Source organism: Sphaerodactylus townsendi, linkage group LG03 (assembly GCF_021028975.2).
Source record: "Sphaerodactylus townsendi isolate TG3544 linkage group LG03, MPM_Stown_v2.3, whole genome shotgun sequence".
In the NCBI taxonomy this organism is placed as follows: domain Eukaryota; kingdom Metazoa; phylum Chordata; class Lepidosauria; order Squamata; family Sphaerodactylidae; genus Sphaerodactylus; species Sphaerodactylus townsendi.
In genome coordinates, this window is record NC_059427.1 from 16945408 (window position 1) to 16967804 (window position 22397).

General features: G+C 43.2%; 2 protein-coding genes across 3 annotated transcripts in view; both read right to left on the reverse strand.

Annotated features, from left to right (window-relative positions):
* Positions 1 to 2281: 2281 nt before the first annotated feature.
* LOC125427716 (zinc finger protein RFP-like) lies at positions 2282 to 13208 on the reverse strand. Its single transcript, XM_048487268.1, has 8 exons — positions 13090 to 13208; positions 12428 to 12854; positions 9246 to 9341; positions 6724 to 6942; positions 4992 to 5014; positions 4618 to 4724; positions 4300 to 4371; positions 2282 to 2317 (listed from the first exon to the last, which is right to left on the reverse strand). The coding sequence occupies exons 1-8, from the start codon at positions 13206 to 13208 to the stop codon at positions 2289 to 2291; spliced, it is 1092 nt and encodes a 363-aa protein (XP_048343225.1). The 3' UTR covers positions 2282 to 2288.
* LOC125430193 (E3 ubiquitin-protein ligase TRIM7-like) overlaps positions 3577 to 22397 on the reverse strand; it is a 48554-nt gene continuing 29733 nt past the window's right edge. Inside the window, exons 3-6 of one of the 2 annotated variants that reach the window (XM_048492022.1) lie at positions 17795 to 18025; positions 16062 to 16090; positions 6070 to 6077; positions 3577 to 3586 (exon numbers count right to left, since the gene is read on the reverse strand). In XM_048492022.1, the coding sequence (XP_048347979.1) occupies positions 16064 to 16090; positions 17795 to 18025 (258 nt within the window). In that variant the 3' untranslated portion in view covers positions 3577 to 3586; positions 6070 to 6077; positions 16062 to 16063. Of the gene's footprint in view, positions 3587 to 6069; positions 6078 to 15961; positions 16091 to 17794; positions 18026 to 22397 lie in introns of those variants that run through there. The other variant, XM_048492021.1, reaches the window with a different exon arrangement.

Below are 22397 nucleotides of genomic sequence, written 5' to 3' on the forward strand. Positions count from 1 at the left end.
AACCATTCTCTATGACCGTTTACAGCCTTAGATTTGGTCGAGGAGACGGCTTGAAGTTCCCCTGCTAAATTTGAAACTAGTTGTTCAAAGTGATGTATTCCACGTTCTGGTGTGTCAGCCTGTAATATATTCTCTTTTAATTTATTAAATGTAAAAGAGCTAAGTAGTGTTTCTGTAGCAGCTGCCACCTGAGGTGACCATGTTATTTTCTGATGCCTAAAGTTGGTGGGGTCCTCTGTATTAGTCTTTACCTCAAATGAAAAAGTTACATTGAGTGGAAGATGATCACTTAGCAATAAGTCCCCAACGCTAAAAGATGTGACACACTGGTGTAGATAGGGGGATATTAAGATGTAATCGATCACGCTAGCACCGAGCGAGTTTACCAAGGTAAAGCTATCTGCATTCCTATAGCACTTGAGGCCGTTTAACCATAATTTGTTAAATTTGATGGCAAATTTGATTAACTGAATTCCTGCCGCATTCACAAGAGAGTCCTTTGAGGAGCGAAGAGCTGGGGTTAGAAGAAGCTGTACGAGATCATCCTCCTGATTCAAATGGGCCAAAGTGGTAGAAAGGTCCGTACCCACTCTGGCGTTAAAATCACCTACCAGGATCACCTCCGTAGATGGTTGTTTTATTTTCTAAATTTTCTACAAATGATGATATCCTACTCCATGTGTTGATTAAAGAGTCACCGTGTCAATCCATGGGTATATACAAGTTCCATATAATCATGTGAAGAGCACCCCTCTACCAAAACAGCCTGTGCAAGAGGGGGACATGAGTCGAGAGGAAGTTGCTTTGATGCTGTTGGCTACAAATAGTGAAAGTCCTCCAGAATAGCGACCAAACTTGGATACTCTTGTAGCAGGGAGAGAGTATTGTTGGTAGCCATTTAAAGGCAGAAGCTTTGAATTGGACCAAGTTTCTTGTAAGGAGCTATAAGCGTAAAATTTTGCTTGTAGATAAAGTAGAGGAAATCCAAGATTGCATCTGGCATTTTCTAACTTGATCCATCTGGCTATATTCCGCGAGGATAAGGAAATGCATCTCTTCTCACAAGTGACTTGGATTTGGAGATACTTCCCCACATGCTGTGTTGAGGTCCCAGATTGGCCTAAAGAGATTTTTGATGAGTAAGGGTTGGCGTCACTGAAGTTGGTCCTATGGTTGTAATTTCATTAGTGGTCATTTTTGGACCACACATCCATCCTATACCTTAGTAGCCCTAATCGGGTCCTGGCATGGGAGAGTATGTGTATCTGAAGCAGACGTGGAAGAATAATTAGTCAATTATAAGCTCTACTTTGGTGGGGCTTGGCTGAGTTGTATTATCCAAGAAGCTCTTAAATGCATGTATTTTCAATGTCCCGGTACTTGAATGGAAATCCCAAGATGATCTGTTTATTATCTATAGCCTGATCTGTCTTCTGAAGGAGCGTAGTAACCTCCTTTGACAGAAGGGATGCTGATGTTTGGGTGGAGCTTCTGTTGATTGAAGTGGGGTCATCCTCTCAAGCTCTTTCCAGTTCCTCGAACCAAGATTTCTTTGGAGTTTTTAGGAGAGTATCTTTTATCCAGTACATTTGTGGACCTGAGGTCTACCTCCCAATGTAAGGGGAGGTTTGATGATATCCCCATTCTCAAAAGTGCTAGAGAGGTAGCCGCCCTACATGGATAGGTGTTGGTGTAAGATCAGTATTTGTTGGGGAACAGTGTGTGTTTCACCGTGAGCTGCTATTGAATTGGGTGGCTTTTGACACAGGCTCTGTAGCATTGTAATAGGGGTGAAGTCTGTGTGTGTTCTTGGCTTGAGGTGCACAGCACTCCAAGACGCTTTGTAGTAGGAGAGCTGGTTGAATAAGGGTTGCCTTTAGCCTGACTGGCAGTCCCCCCTTTACTTATGGGCACACAATTTGCTTTACATTAGGAGGAGAGTTATCTGGAGAACAGTAACTTTGAATTGCAGGATTATAGGCAAGTAAGGTTGGGCAAGAAGGGGAATTTCCAGAGCATAATACATCCCCCAAGGCCTCTGGAACAGAATTGGGAGCAGAATTGAGGTATAAAACATCCTCCACTTACTCAAGGATATGTTGTTGGGAAGAGTGGATTTCATTCAGGGACATCTTAAGTTGCTTCCACTCAACCGCTAGTTCTTTGATTCCTTTGGTAAAAGCTTCTGAAGAGTGTCAGGTTTTGTTAGGGTTTCCCAACAGCAGTAAACTTTGTTTGAACTCACTTTTGAATTTGCATTTCTCTTGTCAGGTGTAGCATGGGTGTCCTCAATGTGAGTCTGTGGATAGTAGTATTCCTAAAGAGGCAGCATAATTTTTAATATCATACCTTCTGGAAAAAAAGTGGCGATAATGTTTCAACAATAGTGAAGAGCATTTTAGATGTGGTGCTAAAAGTTAGGGCAATTCTTTTATAATGTGTGTAATCCACAGGGGCAAGTATTCATATAGAAGTCAACTGAATCTTGTATGGAGCACACTCTCAACAACGCTGGCTCCAAAAAAGAAGGGAACCCTAATTGCACTATAATTTGACCACCTATTTTTGGTTTAGCTTGGAATGTCCAATATACAACACCACTCGCTCTTTTGCAAAATTAGCGAATTCATATTAACTAGCTTTACACAGCGCTGCGGGGTGGAGTGTAGGCCTTGAAGGCCAATGGGCAGTGTCTGAATAAAAGGGAGCTACCGACGTCCAGATCCATTTCCTGGAAGCTTGTGTCTTTAAAATTTGATGGGAGATCCAAGTCTAACCTTTAGCCCCAGAATTGAGTAAAATTGGTTAAAAGTAGGTCCAGAGTTTTCGAAATTAAAATCAACTCATTAGAGAAAAGTTCCTGTCGAAGATGTATAAATTGTCATGTGTTGCATTAGTTCTTTATTCTTATTTGGAGGCTTTTTTGTAGAAGCTTGGGATTAAAGCATCCTGTTTTCCCCTAAACCAGTTGGAGATGGGCTTGCATTGCCAAAGAAAAACTTCTTCTGCAGGGCTAGGAAACATAATACCTCCAGCTCAAGGTTAGCTTCCAATGGAGCAAATCTGATTTTGATAGTGTTAATCCACTCAATTGAAGTGCCTCCACTGGAGAATTGTCGGTGAAAAAACTGAAGGTCAATTTTAGTCTGTTTACTAGACTTCTGGCATGGAGAGTGTGTGAGGGATGAAAGGTACCGTTTCCTCCCCAGTTCTTCATTTTTTAGATAGCAGCCGTAAAACAATCCGAGACAATAGAGTAAAATATTCGCACAGGAAGCAATTAATTACACTAAAAAAGCTAAAGGCACATGACGGCTTAAGGCGCCAAAGGCTGGTAAAATACTAAAGTAGCTAAAAGGCTTAGGAAACAGAGCTTCAAAAGTTCATTAAACTTCAGAAGTTCATTAAAATATATAATATAAAACAAGAACCTTAACAGCTGGTGTTAAAAAAAAAAGGCTTCTAAAAAAAAACTTTAGTAAAAGTCTCAAGGCTTTTAACAGCTGAGAATAGGGGACATTGGCGTCTCCACACCAGCTGGTCAGGGGAATGAGGAATGAGCCAGCAAAGAAAGCCCTCAAACACTCTGGTTGAGAGCCAAGAAAGGAAATAAAAAATAAAGATAAAATAAAACCAACGAGTTCAACCACACCTGATGATAGGGAAGCATTCAGGCTTCCAGAAGTACACAATTTGTTTTAAAAACAAAAGGGAAACAGACTCATTAGTCAGCATTGCTATTATTAAAGTATTGTGGATTTTAGCCTGGTTTTAAAATATCAACTCAGAAGGTTCTTTAATATAGTCTCTCTCAACAAAATTGCAGTAGAAAGCTCTAAATTAAAAGAAAGTGCTAAATACTAAGAGATAAAACTACAAAGGGTAGGAGAAATTTAAAACTTATCTTTAAAAGGTGGAGGAGCTCAACAAAGAGCGACCGCTCGGCACCAACCCCCGGAGCTGTCTCGCCATTCTTATGTAGCCTAAAATCCCAGTCTTATGGTATGTCTATTAACAATTTAGGTGGAAAAACAAAACAAAACAACAGACAATCCCTCTCGTGAGGAGGTGGGGATGGGCACTATCAAGTGAAGCGTGTGGGAAAATGCAGCAACTATAAGTGTCACAGAGAAGCCTTGTTACGAAGAAGCAATGTTAAGAGAGCCCAAAATGCATTCACAATGCTGAGAGTCTTTTTAAGGTACAATGGCATTGGCTTTGGAATGCCAGATTTTCAAAGGTTGTCTTGGAAGATTCTATGCCAGGAAACTCAATTATTATATTTATTACAAAACATACCTTTGAGTTGATCGTTTAATTCAGGAGCCCTAGCCTGTTGTTCATATTCTTTCAGCTGAGATGCGAATGTTTCTGATGGGAAAAGAAACTATGAGATTTTGTGTCCTACATGTCTGTCAAAATTTATCTAATTGTGCATCTGAATACAGACTGAAAAAGGATCTCACAGTGCTGTGAGCTGTTCTTAGTGACTGTGTGGTTGTAACACAGGTCAACGGAACAGAACTACAAACTTGATTCATTGGCTGACTACTTCATAGTCCATCATCTACACTCTCCTACAATACAGGAAACCACCTGAAACCCCCACCTCCTAACCTTTGAATGTCTTCAGTGTCAGTTTTAGAGCAGCATTCTGCAGAGAAAATGCAACAAGTTTTGGTGTAAAATTGGAAGTGAACTCAGGCTTCTGAAAATCTCTGGACCTAGAAGAAATTAAAGTTTTTTAAAAATGTAATTGCCATTAGTATGTATAATCCAACATTAATTTAATACAGTTAGATGCCAATGGAAGATCGATATCCATGTGACACTTCCCCAACTCTTTGTTCACCCCCCTTTTCTCTCCATTTGGCACAATTGCACTTCCTACAAGATGCATCTCCCTATCTCCTTCTCCTGTGCCATACCATAACTTTATGGGTGAAATTGCTGTCATTTCCTGATAAGGTGCAGCTGAAGGAGCCACGTACCTCCTCAAGATGTTTTTAATATCCTACAAAGAAGGTAAAAGAAAGGAACTGTTACCATCAATCGCACATATTCTGTTCTTTTGGCTACTTTTACGTGACATGTTCCAAAATCTACTTAATAGCTAAAATCATTAACAGTTAATTTTCCCGCTTAGGAACCCAAGGTTTATCTGACAATATATCAAGCATCTTGCATAAAAACTCATCAGGTCATCAATATAAACATCAGCCCTCATATGTACAAAAATCTCACAAGAACTCCCATTGAAGCACTCCTTTCGAAATGCTGAAATAGGGCTGTTTGGGCACTTCAAAAGGCACTGGAGAGACACAAGAACACTTCATCCCACTGTGCTGCGCAGAATTTTTCAGTGGCCAAGTATAGCTCTAAAATGGCATCAGCACCCATAGGTTAGACCGGAGGACATTATCAGCCCCATTCACGAGCCAGGTGCCCAGCCATGCCATACCACCACACCCAAAGGGGCTTCCTGGTGGCGCGGGCGGCTTCGCAAGTGTGAAAACCTCCCTGCCACTGAGGAGCTCCATTGGATGCACCCAAAAGGGTTGTGTAAGTGTGTAGCCAAGGCCACCGGCATAACACGCCGAACTGTTGGGAGCTGGTCATGACCCTGGACCATCCCTGCTATGCCAACCAATGTGGCATGGGTGCGGAATGCTTGCACCATGCTGCATCCCAGTGCCTTCCTCCAGGTATGTGGCCCAAAGAGGTAGATGTTCATTTATTATTATTTATGAAAATATTTATACCCTGCCTTTCCTCTTAGCTAAAGGCAGCATTTTTGTTTGGCACTTGGCCTCTCAAAAAGGCTGCCTATGCTTGGTCTAAACCAGGGGTCTTCAAACTATGGCCCTCCAGATGTTCATGGACTACAGTTCCCATCAGCCCCTGCCAGCATGGCCAAGTGGTAGGGCTCATGGGAATTGTAGTCTATGAACATCTGGAGGGCCAAAATTTGAAGACCCCTGGTCTAAACAAACATGTTATTTTGGAGTTACAGCAGGAAAACAAGACTCAAATCTGGCCTCTTTTTTACTATAAATGCTTCTACTACACTTCTTTTTCTTTAATGCAATAACTGTATCTTTTCATGAAAGGCTTATTTGCTAAGGAACAACACTGAGAGTACCTCAATTTTTTTTGGTCTTGAAATTTAATATAAGCCCCTCCTCCCAAAACAGCAAGAACTGCAAACTACAACAAAAACAACACAGAGTTAAGGGGATAGCTCATAGCAGACACATAACCAGCAGGGAGACAGAAATTGGGAAGGAAGATCAGTGAACATTGGAGAGAAGGTAGCCAAGGACTTGAGGGAGGAAGAGTCAGTGTCTCTGTTTTTGGTGTGGATCGAGGGATCAAAACAGTTTGTCATGTATACCTAGAGCTGCCTATCCCAGGTACAGATATTTATTCAGCTCACACATTGACTTCAATCAAAATCTTGAGGGAGAGAGAACCCTATTCCAGGGAATATTGATGTCAGTTGGGATGAAGAGGACTTGGGTGAAACTATGGAGAAGAAAGGATGCTGCAAGGGGACTACAGCCCGCCAAGGATTCATCTTGCTTAGAAAACCCCATAAGCCTTTTATTACCAAAACTGTAAAAACAAGGAGGGTGAGATTCACGCCTACACACTAAAATTAATAAATTCTAAGATTTGGTCTGAGATTTTCCACCATTTAGTGGCTAAATTCCAAGCCTTCACCTGCAGGAATTCACTGTCTGACTGCTGGCATATCGTCTCCATGTCTTCAATCAGAGTACTGAGATGGCCAGCCTTCTCGGCATCCGCCTTCTGTTTTTCTTCCATCTCCTCTTGTAGCTTTTGTAGCTCGTCTAGAAAGAGACTCTTCTGCTTCTGCTCAAACTGGTGAAGTTGATCAAACTCATTCACAACCAGATCTCTTTCCACTTCAATTTTTTCCTGATCCCCCCAAAAAGAGAACACATGAAGCTTAATGGTAAGTTCAATACCACACTCACCGCAAACAAACACATGTTCATAGGAAATGCCAACATTCCTTGCTCTTTAGTTTTGTTCCATTCAAAATGTGTTCCCTATAAAGAAGATGAGTGGCTGACCGAAGGCTCTGTTTCTGTCCTCCTCCAAGTTTCTCCAAAACATTCCTTCTTTTTCTAAGACATACCTACCCCGCCCCAAAATAAATAAATATTTGGAATAAATAAAAAACCAAACAAGATTCTCACAGACTTTGAAGTCATACCGTAACTCTCAGCAGAGCTAATAGGTGGCTATAGAATTTTTCTGTGGAATTACTGAGGGAGAAGCCTGGTAATGGAATTCCGAAGTCTGGGAAAGGGCTTCTAGTAGTCCACAGGGTTTGTCTTTTGCTAAGGCCAAGTTACTCCATAGCATTGCTTACTAACTTCCACAAGACTTTAATTACCTCTTGATCAATAAGTTAGCCACTGTTCCATATCTAAGAATAACTACCGTATATACTCGTGTATAAGTCGACCCGCATATAAGTCGAGGCACCTAATTTTACCACAAAAAGCTGGGAAAACTTATTGACTCGCGTATAAGTCGAGGGTGGGAAATGCAGCAGCTGCTGGTAAATTTGAAAAATAAAAATAGATACCAATAAAATTACATCAATTGAGGCATCAGTAGGTTAAATGTTTTTGAATATTTATTTCAAAGAAAAACAGTAAACTGGCTCTGTAAGTGGAAAAGGGAGTCAACACAAAAACACTATATGGTCTCAACAATAACTTTTTTTAAAAAAAGAAATTGCAAAAACCTTGGCTCAATCAGCAAGCCAAGCTAAAACACAAAAGAGTTTAAAATCCTTCCCAAAACTGAATTCTCCTCATCATCATCATCTGTATGTCCAAATGTAACCCAACTTAGATTTTTAAAGGAGGGATATTATCAGAAATGGAAAATCGACTATTAGCTTCCATTGTAAACAATGGGGGGATGGGGGCATCCCCTTTGAGGGATCAATAACTTTGGATCCCCTGACCCCAGAACTTCACCAAACCTGGCTGGTATCGTAAAGAGACTCTCCTGATGAGACCAGCCAGGTTTGGTGAAGTTTGGTTCAGAGGGTCCAAAGTTATGGACCCTCAAAATAGTAGCCTCATCTACTAATAGCTCCCATTGAAAACAATGGGGAATGGGGGCACCTCCTTTGGGGGTCCATAACTTTGGACCCCCTGAACCAAACTTTACCAAACTTGGCTGGTATCATCATGTCTTCTGAGGGTACCCTGAAATTTCGGTGCTGCTAGCATTAAAACTGCGCCCCCTGCTGGCCGGCAAAGTTAAAAAACACACAAAATTTTAATGACCCGCATATAAGTCGAGGGGAGCTTTTTCAGCATTAAAAATGTGCTGAAAAATTCAACTTATACATGAGTATATACGGTATGCTTGTATAGAGAGTCTGTGTATCATGCTGTGCTAGCTGTTTTGAACAACCTTTCAAGTCAAGCTGACCTGGGTTCAAGGGGAGTGCAGGTGAGTACATAAGAAAGGGAACAGGCATGTTCCTTATTCCCTTGCCAGAGACTAAGTAGGCAGCATAACTAAAAAAGGTGGGGGGAATGGCCCTTCAACACAGAAAAGCCCTCAATAATAAAATTATCAATTTGAAAATTCCCTTGCTGTGCTTAATAAGGTAATCTGTTTCTAATTACATTCCACTTCTGATTGTTATAAAAGATGAACAGGACATGTTGAATATTGAGAGTCAGGAGAAACTGGAAGTCCAGACTTGCTGGATTTCTCTTCTATCTCTCTTTCCTTTGTGTACACCAGGGGTAGGGAACCTGCGGCTCGAGAGCCGCATGCGGCTCTTCTGTCCTTGCACTGTGGCTCCACGAGCCGAGCCGCCAGCCCCATCCTTGCCTGCCCTGCAGGGTGGGCGCATCCATGCGCTTCTCAGAATGAGCGGAGTAAAGGGTAAAAAACCCCCTATATATATATATAGTGTTATCTTTATTTTAAATGTCAAAAATTATTTGCGGCTCCAAGTGTTTTCTTTTCCCGTGGAAAACGGGTCCAAATGGCTCTTTGAGTGTTAAAGGTTCCCTACCCCTGGTGTACACAAATAAATGTCAGTACCTTTAAGAAACTCTGTGTGTCTGTTATGGGTCTGACAGGCCAACCCTAGTTCTTAGGGGGTATGGGGCTGCCTCTTTCAGAATTTCCCCCATCATTACTCCCCCCTCAAAAAAACCCCCAATAAAAATGCTCACCAGGTGCTGTTTTATAGTAAGCCCATCTTGTAGCTGCCTTGATATGGCATTCTCCCTCTTCCTCTTCAGTTTCTGGAGTTCAGACTGGATTAGTTTCTAAAGGAAGAAAAACAACAGGAGACTTGTCCCACCAGAATGTGTGTGTCCTGCACTTGAAAAGGCATGGAGAGGGGAAAAGAATGGTCAGGTTCTGTCATGCAGTGGACCCAATCATGATTGGGCATTTTCAAAAGACCAAGGTCAGCTCTTTAAATGATATCTAGTTTGGCTCACAGTCAGCCTGCCAAAGGTGACATTCCACTATGGTTACCGATCTCTCTTGTCCAGAGGGGAAAAATGGCACCCAGGGCAACATTTGCTCTGGCACCCGCCCTGCACCGCACTAATCCAAGTCACTGGGGCCCACTACTGGCTGCTGCCAACCCCCCTCCATCAGAGGGGAAGCCGTGCCTGCCTCACTTCAGGGGTGCCCGAGCTGGCTTGCCAAGTTGCTGCGACCTGGCATACCTGCTAGAGGAACATGTGCAGGCTCCTGGCTTGATCACGTGGAGGGCGTAATTTTGCGCCCCCCACATGATCTACTGGGTGGTGCCCGGGGTCAAATGACCCTCATGACCCTCTTGTAGATATGCCTCTGATCTCATGTACAGATGTTGTCATTCCAGGAGAGCTCCAGGCTTCACCTCGCAGTTGGTAACTGTACATTCTAAATGTTTCTCCTAACATTCATTTTGTGACTGATATGCATCTAGAGAAAAAGAATGTCTGTGGTAACTGCTACATAATTTGTAAGTGGGAAAGTGATGGTCCTTGAAATTAAGACTCTAGGAATTAAGAAGAGGCCCTCATATTTTATTTTTAAAAGTCAACAAGCAATATATATTAACTACAGTAGGGTTGCCAAAAGATCTACAGAAAAATCTCTTGTCCTTGTAATAAAGGTTTAATTGGGTATTATTTACTCTCATGGCATTAAAAAGTTTCATCTGCCCACTTCTACACAATAAGTCTGTGTTGAAGGGATAGGACATTTTCCTCCAGGCTAGCTCGTGGTCCATGCCCATGTGGGCATTTAGTTTCATTTATGGGCAAAGCGTTCACATGCACAGGGCCTCCTAACTGTTTCCTTTCTGTTCTTTGAAGATCGCCAACCAAGCCTTCTTCTGTGGCAATGCTGAACTCCGGGGCTTCGCGTTGATGTGTTTGGGGCTGTGTAGGGATGGGTGGAGGAAGGGGAAAGTGAGGATGGGGTATGAGTCTGAAATTGTGTGCACTGAGGAATGCTGCTGTAAATTTCCGTTGTGTGTGCACAATGACAACAAATGCTTATGATGTATGCTTCTTCTCCCATAAGGAGGAAATCTGGTTCCAGATAGGTAACTATGTTTGTCCACAGCAGCGAAATAAAACAGGAGTCCGGTGGCACCTTAAACACTGACAGAATTTAGTACAGCATAAACATTTGTGACTCAAAGCTCACTTCATCTGATGCACAGGAGTGCAAATCCATAAGTCCAAACACATTTTCTAAATATGTATGATCTCCCAGAAGTTTCCAACATGAATCAAAGTACACACTGCAAACTCCTGTGTCCCCCATGTATCCAACCCATCCTATGAACCAAACATGGCAGGATTTTTTGGGTCCAGAACAAAGGGCACATTCGCATATTCAGAATAATGTACTTTCAATCCACTTTCAATGCACTTTGCAGCTGGATTTTACAGTGCAAAATAGCAAAATCCACTTGCAAACAATTGTGAACTGCACTGAAAGTGCATTATTCTGCATGTGCAAAAGTGCCCTTCATTTCCAAGAGCACATGGGCCAGAAGAATTTTAAAATTAGCAATTCCATGATTGTGTAAGAAGGAAGGGGGGGGCTTCTAAGCCTCCTGCCACCTAAGTACTTTCCCAACCTGATACAACCCCAGGGGAGCTACTTGTCCCAATGGGAAAATGTGCCTCATTGCTAAGTGAATGTTTCCCCAACTGGGCAAACAGTAACTTCCAGGGTAGCCATTTTAGGTTAAGAAGCACAGGAGGAAAGTTTCAGCTGTTTTCAGATTTTTACACTCCAAACCTCTATTGTACATAGCATGAGCCTTTCCTGTTGCACTAAATTGTTTCCTGCTGTGTGATTCATCTTGAGCCCCAGCGAGAAAGGCATTTGGTAAATGACAGAAATAAATACAAGTTCCAAGGACAGAATTCCAAAGGCAGATCTGGGATTGATACCGGAACACAAGAAAACCCTCTGGAGTTTCTTGTGAGATTGTCTTGAAGGACTTTATGCTGTTTCCTGCCTTGACCCACACGGGGGTTTTTACTAGATAGACAGTGGCTAGATAGGGACCTAGGAATTGTCACCCTTACTCTATCATGCTGGCTTATCCCGTTGATGTTAGACTGATACTCTCAGGGACTTTCTTCCTTCCGCCTTCTTCTCGGACTCTCTCCATCTTACTTTCACCATGCCTAGAGGGAGGATGGGTGCTCTGTGCATCCGTCTCCCTCCAGCTAGATTAGGATAGATTAATCAACCTATCTACCTACCTTTCTATCCAGAGGGGAGTTCATTCATAAATACTCTTTTTATTAGATTAGAAACTACAACTGACTCCAGAGTTTCTTTTGTGCAAACTCACACACACATGGGATCCTCACGCGCACGCACACGAGGAAAGGCTTCTGCTGTGCTCTCAGTCAGCCCTGCACTCTGCTCAATGTGAACAGGGATAATCCCCATTACCAGGTGATCATTCCAACATTTTTTATGCACCCCATAGCACTCATGGCTTATCTGCTCCTATAGCAGAGTAATAACTGAACACTTTAATAGGCATAATTCAATTCCACAGAAACCAAAAGCAGAGTATTATCATTCCACCGGTGTTAGTCGCCTTCAATGAACCCATAAATGAAACAGAAACGATCGCCATTTCAGGCACCCAAACTAGACACGACGACGGAAAGGGGTGAGACGAGCTGGACGCTTCCTCTTCACTGCCTCCCCTTTTTGACCCCATCCCCGGGCTGTTATGCCAGGAAAGGAACAGAGAAGAGACAGGTGGCTTTCCGTGTGAACTGGGCAGACGCGTAAAACAACCGTGCCTGCGAGTTTCCGGTCTAATCCCTCCCCACCCCCCGCCACCCTTTTGCAGTGGGCAACAATATCTTACTTTGCAATCTTTGGCAGCCTCTTCTATGGGAAGCACTTTGTGGGACTGGTGGTCGCGGGATTCCCTGCAGATTACGCAAATGGGGGCCTCATCCTGCTGGCAGAAAAGTTTCAGGGGCTCCTGGTGCCTCGCACAGATTGCATTTCCTACGGGTGTGGCTGCTGCTGTTGCCGCCTCCGATTGCAGACGTTTCACCAGCTCCGCTATGTTCCCCAATACCCTGTTGGGCCTGAAGGTTCCTTCTGGGATCGTTTCCCGGCATTGAGGACATAAGACGTTCCCCTCCGCTTTTGCCCAGCACAGCTCGATGCAGGGGCGGCAGAAGTTGTGCCCACAGGAGATGGACACCGGCTCTTTGAAATCCTCTAAGCAAAGCGAACAGGCCACTTCAGACTGGAGCTGCTCCAACGCTGCCATGATTTCCCGCCTACTCAGAACCGAGCAAGGTTGCTAACCCAGTTAAGAAAGGCATGCTTTCGGTTTCGTTTCCACTGGCGGGCTGGAGAAGAGAGGGAGGAATCACATGTTTATTGCCAATTGTTAGGTCTGTCCTGGGACCCCTAAACCAATAAACGGTCTCTGCAGTATTGATCAGTAGTGTTTATTGGAAGTATTGAAGTATGCGCAGCCAAGTTGGGGGACTTTGATCTCTTTATGCTCACCTTGTGTGATCATTTTGAGCGTCCGTTCCAGGAGCATAACACCCGCGCAGCTGCAGCAGGGGACCCAATCCGCGGTTGAGTCCACCTCTGAGTTCTGGCTCTTGACCAGTCGTATCCATGCCTGGCCTGAAGCTACTTTAGTTAATCTTTTTAAGGATGGGCTGGATGCAGAAGTCCTGTAATGTGGATAGATGCAGTGGAACCTCGGAACAATTATGGGATGGATGGATCTGCCTGGTGGGTGATGCAGAAGGGCGCCTGCAGGCTGTGAAGCCATCCAAACATCACCAAGGGACCCCTAGCTAACCTATGCTTTATCTAGTCATGCAGGGATCCCTGCGAAAGGGGATGTGGGAGGTGCCAGAAAGGAGACACCACTGCCGCCTGCAGTTGTGTCTTCATGGGGGGGGGGGGGCGTATGAATGCTTCCTGCCCCCAGTCCTTGCCCCGACCTCTTTGTGCTGACCAGTGAGGGAGTAAGAGAGAAGAAAAGTCTGCCTAAGCCAACCAAGCAAAGTTCTGGTTCCTGCATCTCAGCCAGGGCTAGGAACTGCTGCACCGGACTGTACTCTGGAGAATCTGAATCATAGCCGCCTGCAGTATTTGGTCGCTTGGAAAAATTTCCCTGTGCGGGAGAATGAGTGGGTTGATGCTTCTGATATTTGGACCCCTGTTTGATGTCAGAGTTCTTTCATAAATACCCTCACCATCCTGGGGGTCCCTAGGATGTCATTAGGGAGCCAGATCAAACATGGCTGCTTCAGGAAGTAGAGCTGTCTGGAAAACCTTCTTTCTCATACCTCCTCGGAAGAAGGAAAACCTCAAGGGCGAATGATACTTCACATGGACTAAGGAAACCCTGGTACTTTCTTGATCCTCCAGTGGGAAATACCTTCACTCAACTGAGGGCAGCGAATAACAAACCCTGCCTAACCATAGCTACACCGCCTTACTAAAAAACTTTACAGGCACCAAGGGAAGTACTGGTGGTCACCATGATGCTTGTGGGCACCACAATGGGATAACCCTGTGTTAGATACTGCCTACATTCCTGCTCTGCAATGGCTGTTGTCCACCACTGGGAGTGTTGTAGGTGCAGCCCTGGCTACCTCTGATATGCAACAGAAACTAGATATCTGATAAAAAGAGCTTTGACAGATGAAAGTTTGTGGTGGAATGTGCCATCAGTCACAGCTGATTTATGGTGACTCTGCGGGGGTTTTCAAAGCAAGAGTAATTCAGAGGTGGTTTGTCATTGCTGCCTCTGTATAGTGACTGTAGATTTCCTTGGTTATCGCCCATGCAAGATCTGCCAACTCTGAGTTAAAAATTCCAGGAGATTTGGGGTGGAACACAAAAAAGGCAGGGACTGGGGTGGGGAGGGACCTCAGTGGGATATAATTCCATAGCAACCCCCCTCCAAAACAACCACTTGCTTAAGGGGAACTGATGTTTGTGTTCTGGAGTTAATTCTAGGAGACCTCTGGGCCTTACCTGGATGCTGGTAACCCCAGGACTGCCCCTGCTTAGCTTCTGAGAGCTGATAAGATCGGGCTAGTATGGGCCATCCAGGTCAGGGCCATGTGGGAAATTATGTTGGTTCTGAAGGTACTACTGGATTCAAATGTCGTTCTTCTACCACAAACTAAAACCTACCTGAAGCATGGCAGGAGTGTGCCTCTGTGCTGCCCATATGGAAGCAGGTTGACTCAGACTGACAGCCCAGGAAGAGGTAGTTTGTGCTGCCAGATAGACACAAGGGTAAGGTCTGTTGTTTCATTTTGTGTACAGTATGCAATTCATTGTTGAAATGTTTAATAATTACATCCATAGATTCTGTAGAGTGTCGTTTGCAATTTAGACCAGTGGTTCTCAACTGTTGGTCGCGACCCCTTTGGGGATCGAACGACCCTTTCACAGGGGTCCCCTAAGACTCTCTGTATCAGTGTTCTCCATCTGTAAAATGGATAAATGTTAGGGTTGGGGGTATCCACAACATGATGAACTGTATTAAAGGGTCGTGGCATTAGGAAGGTTGAGAACCAATGATTTAGACTGTATAATAATATGTGAGAGATGGTATAATGTTGCTTTTACCTATGTTTAAGTATTCATGGGATTAGATGATTTTAAAATATACTTTTATATTTTTAAGATACGTTTATAAAATGTTAAAGGAAGGTCTGTGAAACAACTTGGCTTCAGAAATTGGAGAAGGGAGCATGGTGACCTTGGCAGCAGATAGGAGTACTTTTTATCTATCTTAAAGTTTGTTGGCTAATTGGGATGCAGGATAAAGCACACCTGCTCTGAAATCATATCTCCTCCTTTGAAGTCTGTTAGTACTAATTGAGAGAAAAAGGGAGTGTGATGATGATGTGTGTATTTCTTATGCTAGTTCAGTACATCGGCCCTAATGAGCTGGCAGGAAAAAAGGGTTGAAGAGTTTAGTAGGGAATAGTTCATAATATGTTTCTATGTTTAAATGTTTTTATATTGTAGCTAAATAATGAAACTTAAAGAATATACCTATAAGAACATAAGAACTAGCCTGCTGGATCAGACCAGAGTCCATCTAGTCCAGCATTCTGCTACTCGCAGTGGCCCACCAGGTGCCTTTGGGAGCTCACATGCAGGATGTGAAAGCAATGGCCTTCTGCTGCTGCTGCTGCTCCTGAGCACCTGGTCTGCTAAGGCATTTGCAATCTGAGATCAAGGAGGATCAAGATTGGTAGCCATAGATTGACTTCTCCATAAATCTGTCCAAGCCCTTTTTAAAGCTATCCAGGTTAGTGGCCATCACCACCTCCTGTGGCAGCATATTCCAAACACCAATCACACGTTGCGTGAAGAAGTGTTTCCTTTTATTAGTCCAAAAGATTTTTGTGTTTGGTTGGGTGGGTTTGGCTTTGTATTTAAATTCTTATTATTTTGCATAGTGCACACTTGCAATCAATGAAGAACAAGAAAACACCTACCGGGTTAAAGATCTGTTGACATCCTAGAGAGATAAAAGGGGAAAAGCTTGTATTACATTATGAACGTGACAGCAAATATGCAACAAGATTTATGGATATATTTCTTCAAAACACCCCAGGGGTTCGTACTTTTCCAGAAAAGTGTCTCTGCACCACACAGCTTCACCTAAGATGATGACACGAAGCCTCTCCCAAGACATTTTTGAAAGAAGGACGGCAGTTTCTCCCTCTTTTACTTTGACTGTGGAATGCCACCTTTCATTGCCGGAGTGAAAGCAAACATTTTCGTGGTTGAGTGCCTATCAGAAAGAACCTGCAGGGGAACTCTATGATAAATCGCAGTGGAGGGGGGGACAATTTGGATATCCCACCCTCCAATCTCTACCTTTTTTGTGCAGTGTTCAAGGCAGGATTTGAACAGGATTTTGTGCAGTGTTCAAGGCAGGGTTTGAACAGACAGGTTTCCTCTACCCCCCCCCCCCACTTTTCCAACTGTCAACATTCCTTGCTTGCTGGAAAGGGTTACCAATTCTGGGCTGAGAAACTGTTGGAGATTTGGGGGATATCCTGAGAAGGGGAGAGTTTGGGGAAGAGACAAACCTCACAAACGGTGAACAGAAGACCAAATGGAGCATTCTAAGAGAAACAGAAGTTATATTTTGCTCATTATTCCTGAAAGCAAGAATCAGTGTATTGTTTTTATTTTAATATTGTTAAAGAGACTGACCAAGAAGTTAAAATGATAGAGTTTTAATGCTGAAGCTTACAAATAATAGTAAAATTGTCATACTACTGTTCCTCTTAGTTGATATGTATCCTAGGTAACAGTTAACTTAAAATTATAGATTTAATCAAATGTCTAAGGAGCTTGAGGAAAATTATTGGCAAACTTTAAAGACTTGAATTTAATTTGTCTTCATTTCATTTGATTATGTTGTCCCTTTCTTATCATTCCTTGTTTGCTCAGACACCATATAGTTTCAATTTTAGTTTTATACCAGGATTTTAATATATTAATATATGTAAATTGTACATTGCTATTGTTGGAAGCCACCCTGAGCCCAAATTGTTGGGAATAAGGAGGATACAAGTCAAATAAATAAATAAATAAAGTACAGAATATTACTACTATTCAGATCCATTTCAGTCAATAATACATATATGTATTTTTTTTCTTTTTGTTAAATTATGAAAAATGAAACATGTATTGAGAACCAAAGAACGTGATGACATTTTTCAGGAGAATCAATCTCTGCTGCATGGAAATCAGCTGTAATTCCAGGAGATCTTCAGGCTCTACCTGAAGGTTGGCAACTCTAGCAGGAACTGACACCAAAGAAAAGGGGAATTACAGACCACAAATGCTATAATCCGGCCACTATCGGAGATATTTATTAGAAACTGCTACAGAGAACTGAATGAAGCTGCAAAGACTGTAAAATATTATACAGGGTACATTGTGCACTGTATATTGTGCATTGTTGGAGATTTAAAGGGACAGTGGTATTCAGTATAATAGTAAAGCACTTTTAGTAATAGTGATACAGAACTGGTATATTTAAAATAGTAGCTGATGACAGCATTTGTGGTATTTGTCAATTCAAGGAGGAAGCCACAAAAGACAAAATCTACTTCCCACAAATGACAAATTGTTGGCTATAACAACAACCACAATTAAAAGCAGTTGCTGAAGAAGAAAACTTAGAAGATGACACACAAATCCTCACCTGCAGAAATTCACTGGCAGGTCGCTGACAATCCCTCTCTAAATCTCCAATAAGGTCATCAAGATAAGAGGAAATGTAAGAGAGTTTGGTATCATTTTCCTTCTGCGCCATCTTCACCTCCTCTTCTAGTGCTTCCAGCTGAGCTAGCAGAAGGCTTTCCTGCTTCTCCAGAAAGAGGCGGAGTTTCTGGAACTTCCGCAAAACGTACTGCCTTTCAATCTTAATCTCTTCCTGGAGTCAAATAAAGAACAAGAGCAAGGGGAAAAGAAACAGCAAGTCAAGGAGAGATTTATAAAACAAGATTCAGGCCCTTTCCTCATAGGGACACTACTGTGTGTGGTTTCCTTATTATTTCTGCAGTAGACAGTGCAGCACAATTGCAAGAGTTTCCACATGTTATGTTTCTGGCTGTTTTCCCTGCACTATTTGCCACAGCAACAATCCCCTATGCTCTAGAGCCGTGGTGGCGAACCTTTGGCACTCCAGATGTTATGGACTACAATTCCCATCAGCCCCTACAATTGGCCATGCTGGCAGGGGCTGATGGGAATTGCAGTCCATAACATCTGGAGTGCCAAAGGTTCACCACCACGGCTCTAGAGCAGAGTTTGACATTCCCATGGAACTATCAACTAAGACGCCCAAATCCCTTTCCTGGTCTGTGACTGATAGCACTGATCCCTGTAGCGTGTATGTGAAGTTTGGATTTTTTGCCCCTATGTGCATCACTTTACATTTAGCTACATTGAACTGCATTTGCCATTTCTTAGCCCACTCACCTAATTTATCAAGGTCCACTTGGAGCTCTTCGCAATCCTTTGTGGTTCTTACCACCCTACATAATTTGGTATCATCTGCAAACTTAGCCACCACACTACCCACCCCTACTTCCAGGTCATTTATGAATAAGTTAAAGAGCACTGGTCCCAAAACGGATCCTTGGGGGACACCACTCCCTACATCTCTCCATTGTGAGAACTTCCCATTTATACCCACCCTTTGTTTCCTGTTCCTCAACCAGTTTTTAATCCATAGGAGGACTTCCCCTCTTATTCCTTCATTGCTGAGTTTTCTCATCAGTCTCTGGTGAGGAACTTTGTCAAAAGCCTTTTGGAAATCCAAGTAGACAATGTCCACTGGTTCCCCCTTATCCACATGTCTGTTTACACCCTCAAAGAACTCTAGTAAGTTTGTAAGACAGGACTTGCCTCTACAAAAGCCATGCTGACTCTTCCTCAGCAGGTCTTGCTTTTCTACATGTTTAATAATTTTATCTTTAATGATAGATTCTACTAATTTACCAGGAACAGATGTCAAACTGACTGGCCTGTAATTTCCTGGGTCCCCCCTAGACCCTTTCTTAAAGATTGGTGTGACATTGGCCATCTTCCAGTCTTCAGGGATGGAGCCTGATTTCAGGGATAAGTTACATATTAAAGTATACCTATCCTAGGTATACTTTATGAGAATCTTTGTTTAACCCTTTAATTGGTCAAAAGGAAATGTTTCTCTCTCTGTAAGCAGAAACTCCATTCAGGAGCTCCTTAAGGCCTCCAGCTAATAACTGTTTGTTCTAAATATATATTTTATTGGCTTATATCTTATATATTAACCTAAATATAAAGAAACAATCTTTTTCTAAGATACTTCTGAAGCCTGGTGGCTCAAGGAGACCTAGGTTCTTGTTCCCAGAGGCACCCGCTTATAGGAGGCTAGGATCCTGTGCCAAGATAGAAGGCCTTTGGTTGAACCTGATGAGCTTGTTAAGAGGTGTTTGAAATATGAGGGTGTCTTCACAATAAGATAAGGGAACCAAAGACGTGGCAGGTGCATGAACTAAATCATGAAGACACCAACAAATGGTTGACAACTAAGAAGAACCAAATACTAATTACAGGAAATGACTATATAGAGATGTATTAATTGAAGGAGATACCACCTGGTATATGACATAGTATGCCTAGATGAATTGTAATAGGCTGGGCCCTCTCATCTCATAACCAATGGAGAGGTGAGGGAGGGATTGGGTGGTCCTGAAAAAGTAATATAAACTGCTGTAGAAGAACAAAGGAACTGTGTGTCCACCACTGGGTGAGCACCCGGGCTTGCAAGACCGTAAACCAATAAAAGCTTTGTTATCTGTTTCCCCAACTTTGTCCAAAGTGTTTTCTGGGTTCTTAGAACCGTGTTTCTTACAGAAATATGACATGAAGAAGGCTTTGTATACTGAAGTATAATGTGAAGAAGGCTTTGCACCATTTACATTTGGGAATTTTTAAATAGTACTTTACACTCAATGAAAGCACTGTAGTTGTTACTTGGAACTAGGAGATTTGTATGGAAATTCCCACTCAGCCATGATGCTCATTGGGTGACCACAGGCCATTTTCTCTGGGTAGTCTACTTGTATGGGTAAAATGAGGAATGGAGAATCATGCATACCGCCTTGAGTGGAATAAACCCGTGCTTGGCGTAACAGGAAGCGAAAGAGGCAGAGAAAGGAAGTCTGCCTGTTCAGTTAAATTTTAAAAAATAATTCATTTGTAAGTATGCAAAGGGTGGGTGCTGGGACAGCCGGAAGGAAAGCAGGTTTGCCCCCGAGTTTGAAAACCCCAGGTAGGCCAATGTCTCCAGGTAGTGCAGTTCGGATTTGGCTGTTTACAACTTCTGCAAGTTGCAACCCCTGAAATGCTGACAGCTGGAAAGCAGCCAATCAGACAGGAAAGGAACTTAGAAAGCCTCCTCTTTTGCAGACTCCCAGGCGAACAGCCTGCCTCCCCCGCTGGCTCCAGGCACCGACGGCCATGGAGAGGCTCTCGCAAGGCTTGCTAAAGGCAGCCCTTTGCTCCATCTGCCTGGAGTTTTTCAACGACCCGGTCTCCATCGAGTGCGGCCACAATTTCTGCCGGGCTTGCATCTCCCGGTGCTGCGATGCCTCGCGGGGACGCTTCTGCTGCCCTCACTGCCGAAGGCGGGCTTGCAAGCGGGATTTCAGGGCCAACAGGGAACTGGCCGGCATGGTGGAGGCCGCCAAAAGGCTCAGGCTTCAGGAGGAGGAGGAGGAGGAGAAGGGCAAAACCTCGGGAGGAAAAGGCCAGTGCGAGAAGCACCAGGAACCCCTGAAGCTCTTTTGCGAGGACGACCAGATGCTCATCTGTGTGGTTTGCGACAGATCCAAGGAGCACCGCAGCCACACGGTGACTCCTCTGGAGGAGGCTGCCCTGGACTACAAAGTAAGTGGACGGGCGGTGTGGAGTTTCCTGCCCGTTGCATGTAGATCTGCTGCTGTTTTACATGCTCATGTTCTGTGGTTTTGTTCCGTGTCTGTAAACACACTGGCCCCTCCAATAATGAACTTTCAATCCACTTTCAGTGCAGTTTGCAGGGGGATTTTACTGGGCGGAATAGCACAATCCACCTGCAAGCAATTGTGAAAATGCTTGAAGTTGATTTTAAAAGAGCAATCACTTCGCACCTCCCCTGTCAATTGTCTGGTAAACACACTTTGGAGACAGACATAAAATCTGGAAAAGAATGGAAATGGCTTTTTATGAATAAAATGGTTGCATTCCACCACCTTCCCATGTGTTGAGAAATATTCATAAGAATCTATTAAGACTGGAGGAGTCAACAAAAGGGCACAGAGGCAAAAAATATTTTATAAATACCTTGAAGTGTTAAAATTGTATTAAGCTCGTCAGAAGACAGTGGAAGATGTAATTTTGCAGGATTAAACATGGGAGGCAGTGCCTTTTGAGGTGTGTAATACTGGGGGGGGGGGGTGACCCCTTTCTGGGTCTATGAACCAGTTCAAAAGTGCTTCTATTTCTATTTTGAAATGCTAGAGGGTATTTGTGGCTCAGGGTCTACAACGATTTGCATTGGGCAGAGCAGTAAGGCTCCAATTTTTTTGGAATCGTGACGCACAAGTCCAAATGTACTTGGTATAGTGACCCACTTTTTAAAAAGCAAGGCATGTTAAGACAATAAAACTGCAAAAGCCTGAGACTTGGCTACCAACTTTTGGGTCAGGACCCACATATTGGAAAATAAAGCGTTAGAGAAAATGAGGTGCTTAGAGTGAGAAGAGAAAATGGAGAGAAGTAAATTAGCACGGCCCAGTGCAGCAGCCTCAGCGTTCAGAACAGATAGAAAACTGAGATGGCAGAAGTAGGATGTAGGATCTTTATCTTGTAGTGGGGGGAGTGGATCTGATTTTAGATGTGGATCTACTGTCCTTAACCACCTTCTGTTCTCTACTTGTAAGCCAAGCAAGTATTATAAAAACACTAGAAGTCTCCAGTGCTTTCTCATCCAAAGGAAACCAAGGTCACTACTGACGGAAGAATGTAATCATACTGTTACTGTACAATAGCTAGATTCAGATTTCCTTAAAACAACTTGTGGGTACAATAGAAGGAACTAGTACCCTGTTTTCCCGAAAATAAGACAGTGTCTTATATTAATTTTTGCTCCCCAAGATGCGCTATGTCTTATTTACAGGGGATGTCTTATTTTTCCGCTCCACAGCTGCATGCTCTGGTCGACGGGCATGCTTCCAAACAAAAACTTTGCTACGTCTTACTTTCGGGGGATGCTTTAT